At 42.6% G+C, this 10,676-nt stretch overlaps 1 protein-coding gene and 1 pseudogene across 2 annotated transcripts in view; both read left to right on the top strand.

The window, feature by feature from the left end:
- Positions 1 to 10,676, top strand: part of DRC1 (dynein regulatory complex subunit 1) — a 47,741-nt gene that overhangs the window by 36,113 nt on the left and 952 nt on the right. The window contains exons 13-16 of one of the 2 annotated variants that reach the window (XM_007470801.1): positions 246 to 332; positions 8,066 to 8,241; positions 9,334 to 9,477; positions 9,834 to 9,936. In XM_007470801.1, coding sequence (XP_007470863.1) covers positions 246 to 332; positions 8,066 to 8,241; positions 9,334 to 9,477; positions 9,834 to 9,936 — 510 coding nt within the window. The remainder of the gene's footprint in view (positions 1 to 245; positions 333 to 8,065; positions 8,242 to 9,333; positions 9,478 to 9,833; positions 9,937 to 10,676) is intronic. The other variant, XM_007470802.1, reaches the window with a different exon arrangement.
- Positions 1,203 to 1,791, top strand: LOC103087620 (GTP-binding protein SAR1b pseudogene; annotated as a pseudogene).

Genomic DNA, 10,676 nt, shown 5'->3' on the forward strand with positions numbered 1-10,676 from the left:
CGGTACGCGGGCCTCTCACTGCTGTGGCCTCTCCCGTTGCGGAGCACAGGCTCCGGATCCGCAGGCTCAGCGGCCATGGCTCACGGGTCCAGCCGCTCCGCGGCACGTGGGATCCTCCCAGACCGGGGCACGAACCCGCGTCCCCTGCATCGGCAGGCGGACTCTCAACCACTGCGCCACCAGGGAAACCCAAGGGGCGCTTCTTGATGTGTGGTATTTGAGCAGTCATTCTACTTTTCCCTCAGGCCCTTGGAATTGAGAACGAGGATGACTTGTATAAACTGGTAGACTTCTTCCTCAGATACCAAGCTCATCATTCAGCTCCCAGCCAGGTAAAGTGACGTGTAATAAAAAAGAGAGCATTTAAAATTCTCCTGGAAGCCCCCAGAGAGCGTTGCTGCCTTTGAATAATACTTCTGGAGAAATCGTGAGGGTTTTGTGTCAAGGACAGCTAACCCAGCATCTCCCTTGTTATTACTACTTTTTGTCTTTGTAAAGGGAAGGCTGGCTGGCGATGAGATGCTGTTCTTATACTGAGGCCCAAGGAGTCTTTCCCAGGGCCTTCCCTCAAAGCCAGGCCTCAGCCACATGAGACCTGGGCTCACCAAGTTCTGAATATTTTGATCCATAGCACTTTCCTGCAAAGCAGGGCCCATTTTTAATACCTATCTTGATTGTAATTGACTATTTTGAGGAAGTCATCATGTTAAAAATATTGTAAAATTTTAGTATAAAAATTAAAACTTGAATTAAAAAAATGTTTTTAGTATTGTTAGCCCCAGGGTGAGTATTCTGTTATGCTTCCAAAAAGAGTTGTCTGAGTGGACAAAACACAGAAGCTAAAAAAAAAAAAGGACATATTTGACTGCATTAAAAAAATTCTGTAGAGCAAAAACCACTATAAGCAAAGTTAAGATACAGATGACAGGAGGGGGGGAAGTATTTTTAACTCATATCACAGTTAAGGGCTAATTTCCTTACTATATAAAGAACTCTCATAAACCAATAAGAAAAAGACCCACAAGTCAATGGAACAGACAAGGGATATGAACAAACACCTCCTAGAAGAGGCAATAAGGTAACTTTTAGGGACTAGGGCCGCGGTAGCCGTCGCTCTTTGCAGTGTGGTGTCGGAGTGAGTAGGGCCGATGCCAAGCAAGGAACTCTGTTCTTTCCAGTCGCAGACCCTATAAGATTTGGCTATGTCCTTCATATTTGACTGGATTTACAGTGGTTTTAGGAGTGTGCTACAGTTTTTAGGATTATATAAGAAAACTGGTAAATTGGTATTTCTTGGATTGGATAATGTGGGAAAAACAACATCGCTACACATGCTAAAAGATGACGGATTTGGACAACATGTCTCAATGTTTCATCCCACTTCAGAAGAACTAACCATTGCTGGCATGACCTTTACAACTTTTGATCTGGGTGGACATGTTCAAGCTCGAAGAGCGTGGAAAAACTACCTTCAACGGCATTGTATTTCTGGTAGATTGTGTAGACCATGAAAGGCTGTTAGAATCAAAAGAAGAACTTGATTCACTAATGACAGATGAAACTGTTGCTAATGTGTCTATACTGATTCTTGGGAACAAGACTGACAGACCTGAAGCCATCAGTGAAGAGAGGTTGCGAGAGATGTTTGGTTTATATGGTCAGACAACGGGAAAGGGCAGTGTGTCTCTGAGAGAACTGAATGCCCAGCCCTTAGAAGTTTTCATGTGTCGTGTGCTCAGAAGACAAGGCTATGGAGAAGGCTTCCGCTGGATGGCGCAGTACCTCGATTAACACCAGCCCCCATCGGTTCAAGGTCTCACCATTCAGGCCTACTCAGAGATTTGATCACTCAACACACGTAACTTGAATTCGATAGACTTTTGTTGGTTAGAAAACAGATGTTTTTTAGATTATTAATATTTTATCAACCTAATTTGAGTTAGAATTGAAAACTGATTCTAGTAAGCTTGAATATCACAATGTTAGCTTTCTAATTCCATAAAAATAATTAGTTTCTACAGTTTATAATCTGACATTACCCCCAGCACCATTTTTAAAGAGCAACTTTCCAGACTACATTTGAAGCACTTTTTAACAATATGAAACTACAAATGTAAACCATATTTAAAAGTTCATCATGTTCAATTTTTTTTTTTTTTTTTTTTTTTTTTTGCGGTACGCGGGCCTCTCACTGCTGTGGCCTCTCCCGTTGTGGAGCACAGGCTCCAGACGCGCAGGCTCAGTGGCCGTGGCTCACGGGCCCAGCCGCTCCGCGGCATGTGGGATCTTCCCGGACCGGGGCACGAACCTGTGTCCCCTGCATTGGCAGGCGGACTCTCAACCACTGCGCCACCAGGGAAGCCCCATCATGTTCAATTTTTTATGTATTTTTTTGGAACTAGTTTTTAAATTTTAGATTATGTGTCCATCTATCTTAAGTGAACAGTTAATAATTAGCTTATTAATGACTGCATGATGCCTTAAAGTTTTCATTATTTTTTCTTATGCGAACGTCATGCAATAAAGCAAACCCTAATATTTGGCATCCTTGTTGGGCAAATGTTTCATTTTAATGTGCCTTATCTGGCTAGTATGCTCTGAAATTTTGCATGTTTAATATTATCTATATGAGGGGGTTACTGGGAAAGGAGATTGCTTCAGAATATTTAGAATAATGCCTAAATTCCTAGAGGCTTTTGCATTTTCCAGGAGACAAGTTGTGTTTGGTGGCACCTTATACCACATTTATCTCTGAATCATGTGTATTTTTATCTGTAACACTACCATTGCCAGTGCTGATGGGGTCCATGTCCTAGTCCCTGTGGGATCGGCCTTCTGCAGAAAAACACAGCTTCTGGTACAACCCAAGGTTAATTTTTGGTTTGAAAGACCCATTCCAGTTGTCTGATTCTGAAGTGCTCCGTCTTACTGGCGCCCGGTTTGGTGTTCTGTGCCTCTTCACCAAAAGTAGTGACAGGCAGTAGTCTCTCCACATTTAGAGGTACTCCCCAGTCTCTTTATACTTAATGGTACTCTCCAGGGCAAACGACAAGTAGGGTCTTGTGCCCAGTTTCATCGTGGAGACCTGCATCTGAGGAAAAAGAGCCTATTCTGCTTCATTTGTCACTGAGATGTTTGGGGATTTTGCTCCTATCCTACAGCTCTTTTGCATTTCTGGCATATTTTATTTCTTGGTGGAAAGAAAATGAATCCATATATTTAATTTTATGTTTTTTAGTTATTCTCAGTTAGCTCTCATTTTATAGCACAAAGGGCTTTTGTTTTTAGGTACAGTGCTTGCCACGTGATAGTGTCTGCAAGCCTCATTGATAGACTTTCTAATAAGATTTTAGTTAGCTTTTTAAAAGCATTTTAATTTCCTAAGAAATTGAGTTCTTTTTTTCCATATGTCAGAGATTCCCATAATTAGCTGAAAGACAAGTGCCCAATATTTATTTTTAAAGACTGTCAAGCTTAAGATTTCCTCTCTTTGTCATAAACCAAGGTTTTATAGTATATTTAACCAATTCCGTTGAGAATAGATTGCTCCAATTCCATCAAGAGTGATTTTAATATCAGAATTAGTGTTTTCTCTAGCTATTGTCCAAATCAGAGTTACTGTAGTCCCTTCTGTCATCAATAATGTAATATATGAAGCAAGTAAGGATTTGAAGGACATGCCTGGAAGGAATTACCAGTTAGGTAAACCAACAAGGTCATTTCACCATGACATTTGGTTTTAGGAATTCACCTATTCCATTTCACTTTCAGCTTCCTTCTAAACAAAAATAAAAAAGCTTTCTCCCTGCACAGAAACATCAGTAGCACCATGGGAAAAGTAGCAAATGATATTTCAGCCTCTTGGTTTATTCTGCCAGATATGTTTAAAGTACTCATTTTTAATGTCTTGACTAAACAGAATTAAGCCTTATTAAAAGTAACTGCTTCTTGTAGTTGGTATCTTTTCAATATTTACAGGGACATGGCTTTGTTAAAGTATTTCCTAGTATCTATTGTGATAATTGAGAAGTTAATTATTTGTGTTATAAATTGGTATAAAGGAAAAAGCTTACTGGTTTCTCTAGAGGATATTTGCTTTCTGGTACAAAATATCTTGTTTCAGAACTCTCATTCTAGGTCTGTCACTGGCATCAAAGGAACAAAGTCACCTTGTGGACCACAGCGAAACTGTGGATGTTTTCCCAATGATGTAAGAGTCTTATGGCCTGAACCTCTGGAAATGAAGCTGTACTTTCCTGCCAGCTTGAGGGAGATGGGCCTCAGAGTTCCCCAGCCATTGGGCTTAGCATCTAGCTCTGAGATCTCCTCAGAGCATATACACTGAGTCACTGCTTCCTTCAGAAGAAGCAAGTTAAGAGAATGCCAAGAAGCAGTAAAAGCACATGGGGAAAACATATACTCTGTATGTGCCTGTGCAAGTGTGTACATTTGAGGAGTATTTTTTGGGTAAATGGTAGTATTGAGGGCACAGGTTAATTTTGTTCCTCCCACTGTAAAGTGTGAAAATGTAATTGACACTATTGTATACAAGCTAAGATTGGATTCCATATACATCAGGAAGTGTTCAAAAGATGTTTTAAAATCTGAAGTCCAAAACTCTAAAAATAGAGGGCCTCAGCTGGCTCTTATATTTTTAAAGAAGAGATTCTTAACCTCACACCTGTTTCAATGACTGCTGTTAATTATAGTTTTGTGTAACTGTTTAAATTGATGGATTCCAGTCTATCTTGGTGAATTTTTAGATCGAAGATTATAATTTTTAAAAATTGGGGCACAGATATTTCCTAAAGCATATGAAAAAATATTCTTCACCATTGGCTTAGTTGACCCAGTATCCTTGAGTGCCAAAGAAGTATGAATTCAGATATTGCCTGCATAGATCTAAATTTTCGTATTGTGTGCCTGTGTACATATACACATTTACTGTGGTTTACAACGTATACACAGAATGTTGTTTCTTTTCTTTAGTTTTCAACTGGCTCACACTTCTGTGTAGTGCTTTCCAGCACATAAGCTACTTATAAATCATTAAAATAGAGTAATAGCTGTGATAATAGTGTTTCTTGCCTTCTGCAAAATGATTTGATTAACCCAACATTTTCACAGGTTCCATCGTTAAAAACAGAATACCTCTGGTTGACATGATTTGAGAGTTTCAGGAGACAGGTTTACATTTTCTGAAACTGTACTTGGTATGTGCCTCAACGTGGCATTTTCAGTCTTATTAGTCACTTACATGACTGAAGTTTGCAAGGCTTCTACTGCCAAATAAATTTTGACCAGAGTACATTGAAAATAGCTAATATAAAAGGAAGACTCTCAGAAAATCTTGTGTTGATTTTATTTAGAGTATACTGTTTGGATTTTTTTTTTTTTTTCTGGCCGTGCCATGCGGGATCTTAGTTCCCCAACCAGGAATCACCATGTCCCCTGCATGGGAATCGTGGAGACTGCCAGGGAAGTCCCTGTTTGGATCTTTTTAAACATATGTAAAAGTTGGTGAAGCTTCAAAAAGTCTCCAAGAGAGCATGAGAAAAATAGAGATTAGCAAATATAAATTTCTGGATGCAAAATTAATAGGGAATTAAACGTTTTCTATAAACCTTTAAATTTTATTTTTTATTTTTTTGGTAATAGTTAAGAGTTCAGAAAACAGTATATCTTCAATTAAGGACTAAATTCCCAAAGCTCCATATTGATGTTTCTGGTCATTTCCATCATTGTCCTTTTGAAATGCAAATTCGTGCTTTTTAACAACAAAAAAAAAAAAAAGAAAGAAAGAAAGAAAGAAAAAGAGAAAAAAGAAAAGAAAGAGAACAAGCTCTTAAAAATATAGGACTGTGCCTCTATGTAAAGTGATTGGGATTTTGTTAAAACCATGTTTCTATTCTTGAACCCTGTAACCATTCCCCCTCACATACCCCCAGCCCACACCTGGATAAAAATATCCCTGAGTATAAAGGGAATCTACAGAGTCTACTGAAGATGCAGTTTTGAACTAGCTAATTTTTGTCCTCATAATGTAGAACATTAAGTAGCTAATATATTTAATACCTCTGATTGATTGTTCTGGGCTTTGACCACACTTTCAAACAGAATCCAAAGTAATCACAGTAAAGTAAGCAAATTTATTCAAAGTAAACTTTGTTTCAGGAGTGCCCCCACCCCAAATAGATTTTAGGACAGAAATGGGAAAGGTTTTTGAGTTATTTCATGCAGAATTATTATCTGTGGAAAAGCTGCACTGGAGTGGATGAATTCTTCAGTGTGTATTTTAAATGAAGCAGGGGAATTAGATTTAATTTTAGTTTTAAATATTTGGGGGGAAAGGGAGATGACAGTTCTACAGTTTTTGACATACAAGTTGTCCTTGAAATTGTTTTCATTATCAAGTGTAAAGATTCACATCAGAATGGCCAACTTCACATGGGTTTCTGGATTCCCTGGTGCTGCTCCTAAACTGGACTCATCATCAGTTGCCATACTGAGGCAAGAGCACTCAGGGTGAATGTAGTCACATAACTTTAAAAGTGGTCAAAGTGTTTTCCGTGGTGAGGCCTTCAGTATTCGAGTGAATGCAGAGTATGTGGAAGTGGTAAGTCGGTGATAAGTTTTTCATCACTAACCTTGTTTACACTTTTGTACACCACTGCTTGCACTAGTATCTTAGTGTGAATTTTAACAATTGTTTTACAGTGTATACAGATTGTTAAGCATTAATTTATATAAAGATGTTTCTGTTTACGTTTATGTATTTTACAAAGAACAGCTATAATGGTTGGTTAAATGTTCTTGAATCGTGTTTGTGTGTTATTTTGATTATGTTCTATTGTCTTTTCACCCCCTATGAATTTGAGTGTCAGGAACAGAAAAATAAAATGATTACCTGGTCTTTGGAAAAAAAAAACTTTTAAACGTATGAAAATATAATCAGGCTTCGTTGTATTAAGAGAAATACAAATTAAAAGTGCTCAAATTCCATTTTCATCTGTCAGGTTGGCAAAAATCTGCAAGTTTGATAACACATAGTGATGGCTGAGATTTGGGCAACAGTCATGCTCATAATTTGCTGGCGTGAGTGTAAATTGTTGCAGCCTCTGTGGAGGACAGCTTGGCAGGATTGATTACAAAACCGTATAGTACACTTCACCCTGTGATTCCTCTTCTAGGATTTTAGTTATTGATATACTCGATACAGTTGAAACGATGCGTTTATCATAGCTTATTCATCGCAGCACTGTTTGAAATGACAAAAGATTGGAAATGACCTAAATTTTCATCATTAAGGAATTGATTAATATATGGTGCATCTACACAATGGAATATTATGCAGCTGTAAAAAAAAAAAGAACAAGAAAGTTCTTTATGTATTTATGTGAAAAGCTCTCTAAGGTTTATTGGTATGTGAAACTCTACTATGTACATAGTAGAGTATCATTCATGTAAACATGGAAGAAAAAGTGAAAGTGTGTGTGTGCTTATATGTATATATATTTCTTTGGGAGGATACATAAGAAACTGATAACATTGGTTTGTCCATGGGAAGTAAAATGAATGAACTGCAAGGCAGGAGTAGGAGGACTTTTTAAAATTAAAAAGTTAAAATTTAATTTGTATTATGAGTCAAGAGGATATTTATATCATATAAGCTTTATGAATATCAATAAAATGAACACCTGTGAACTGGGTTTAGAAATAGAACATTATCACTGTTGTGTGTTTTTTTTAATTCGGCTGCACTGCATTTTTTTTTTTTTTTTTTTTAATTTTTGCTGCACCACGTGGCATGTGGGATCTTAGTTCCTGACCAGGGCTCGAACCAGGGCCCCCGCAGTGAAAGCACTGAGTCCTAACCACTGGACCGCCAGGGAATTCTCACATTATCACCGTTTTGAAGCTCCTTAACTTCTGTAACTTTCTGTAAACTTTTCTCCGTTTTTCCTCTTTCTGTCCCCATACACTCATGCTTGCGTACCTCCAGCCAACTTCACATGGGTTGCACCTTTGTCCAGATCAACCCCTGGCATCCGTGTCTCCCCTACAGGAGCGAACAAGCGTCGCATCACCATTGGAGAAGCTGGACCTCCAGGGAGAGAAGGAGGGAAGCCTTGTGGAGCGGGAGCCACAGGAGAAGCAGCCCCCGCCTTCTCCCAGGCTCATCCACCCTAACGATGTTCTCAAGATTCTGGAGGCCTTTGTCACGGGTCTGAGGAAACCCAGGTGGGCTGTGTTGCTGGAGGGCTTGCCTGAGAACTGGGGAAGCTGGATGGGATGCCAGGGATGGGACAAGAGGCTGCTGAGCCAGAACTTGGGGGGAGTGGGTAGAAGGATGTCTGGAAGGAGGATGAGAGGAATCCACGGACATGAAAGAAATGGGCGTAGAAGCGATTTGCCTGTTTTCATTCATCATTCATTCATTCAACGAACATCTGTTGGGATCTGCTGTGTGTGAAGGCCCCGTGGGGAGAACACTTTGTGATCAGAACAATGGTCAAAGCATATGGAGCTGTCATGTTGCTCAGGGGAAGTGGTCACCTCCATCTGGCATATCAGAAAGGGCTTTAGGAGGAAATGGCACCAGAACTGGGTTTTCCTCAGTGGACAAAGTGGGGGGAGAAGGGCATTTTAGGATGTCACAGCACAGGGAAAGGCCTGGTTCAAGAATCATGACAAAGAGGTATGGGTGGAGTGTCAAGGATCTGAGGAGTGGGACCGGCTTGCGTAGAGAAGCCAGGCCAGATCTTGAGAGCCTTACCCAAATTGCCCAAGGTCTTGGTCTTTACCCTGTAGTGGACCAGAGCCAGAAAAGGATCTTAAGCCATGGGGGAGCCCTGAGTAGACTTGCATTTTAGAAAGATCACGTTGGCGGCAGGGAGGGGGCTGCTGCTGGATGCAAGGACAGTGGTAGGAAGGTTTGTCCAGGTGGGAGGGAACAGCCTGGATGGAGCCTATCCTAGAGGGGATGGAGAGCAGATAAATTTTGAGAAGTGCTTTGCTACATTTGTGGAAGAAATAGGCAGAGTAATACGCTATAAAAGCCAGTGAAGTAAACTGATTGAGAGAAAGCTGGTGGATGAAACTCCAGTGATGCTTTCACAAAGGTGACAATGGCACCAGGAATCGGGAACATTGATGACAAGCGGGTGTTCTTTCTGAGAATCTTCCACGATCTGATGAACTTGTGTAGCTGGGTGGGAAGGTGACAGGTGGAAAGGCAGTAAGTCTGTGAGGTGCAGGCACTGTGATGGGCCCTGCTTGGGGTCCTGGATGACGCCAGGTGGAGAGGATGGTACCAGTGCTCTCAACCTTCAGGGACTTTCGGGCACCAGTGAAGCTGCTGAAGGTTGTGCGAGACGACTCAAAGGACTCCGAGTACTGGAAGGCCCTGACCACGGTTATCCCTGCCACCACCCTGAACCTCTGGGACGCTCTCTACACGGCCTTGGAGAAATACCAGTATGTGTGTCTGTTATGGCCCAGGGGGACGAGGGTGCCGGGCAGACAGGTAGAAGGATGCTCCTTGGAGCGGCCACATTTGGCGCCTCCCTGTCCCGTGAACTCTTGGGGAGAAAAGCTGCCAAAGGGCAGCTCCTGTTGGGGGGCTGTAGTGTTGGGGGAGGGACCCTCTGGCCCCGCCCTCCCTGTTCTGTTCCCGCTGGACTGGTTCATTCAGGGCGGGAGGGCTGCTCTGGTGGGCGAGCCTTCTGGGGTCCTCTTCCACCTCCAACCAGATAGTAATACCGAGCCCCTGGCCCTTACTTGATAGAGGATGGAGGATTCAATGGGCCTCTAACTGATTTATCTGCCCAAAGCCTCGTCCTGACCCAGAGGGCCAAGCTGCTGATAGAAAACAGTTCTCTGGAGCGGCAGAACACAGAGCTCCAGCAGCTGCTGCAACAGTATGTAGACTCCAAGGTGGGTGATGAGACCCTCCAGGGAGGGGAGGCGGGATGCTGGGAGAGGCCGTGGGACAAGAGGAGATACTAGGAAGTGAGGTGTCACCCCTGCCCCCACCCTGCCGCGAGGCGTGGGAGCTTTGAGATTCAGGCTGTAATAGCGTCCCTTTGATGCCCATCGTTTTCAGCACCGGCTGCTTGTTGGAGGGCTCTTAGAGGCAGTGACGAAGCCAGCGCTGGCCTCCCAGCTTACAGAGCCCTTCCACATGAACGTCCTTCTTTGGTCCCTAACAACCAGTCTGTGAGGCAGATAGGGCGGAAGTGATTCTCCCCCTTTCACAAAAAGGAGACTCGAAACTCAGAGCCTCTGCAACTTGCCCAGAGGGCAGACTCTTGCCTCTCTGCCAGCCCTGGGTGCCTGGCCTAAGATGTGACATGGGGAGGGAGAGGAGGTTCCAACTGGGACAGATATTCCCTGGCCCCCACTCGTGCCTGCTCCAGTGACAGTTGGGGCAACTTCCCCATGGCTTGGCAGGAGGAAGGATCTCCCCGTCCGCTCCACAGGGAAGAGTCCACTGGCAACACAGTGGCTGGCTCTGCTCTGCTCCTGTGGGATCCTCCACGTGGTGCTTAAGGGTCTGAGCGTAGGTCCTCCGTCATCAGCTGAGGCCAGTCACACGCCCACGCACTGGGGGGGGTGTGGCCCGTGAGGTCTCAGGCCCCAGGCTACACCTGAGGGGGGGATGTGGTGAGCGGGGG

Source organism: Lipotes vexillifer, unplaced genomic scaffold, assembly GCF_000442215.2.
Source record: "Lipotes vexillifer unplaced genomic scaffold, Lipotes_vexillifer_v1.1 scaffold717, whole genome shotgun sequence".
Lineage (NCBI taxonomy): Eukaryota > Metazoa > Chordata > Mammalia > Artiodactyla > Lipotidae > Lipotes > Lipotes vexillifer.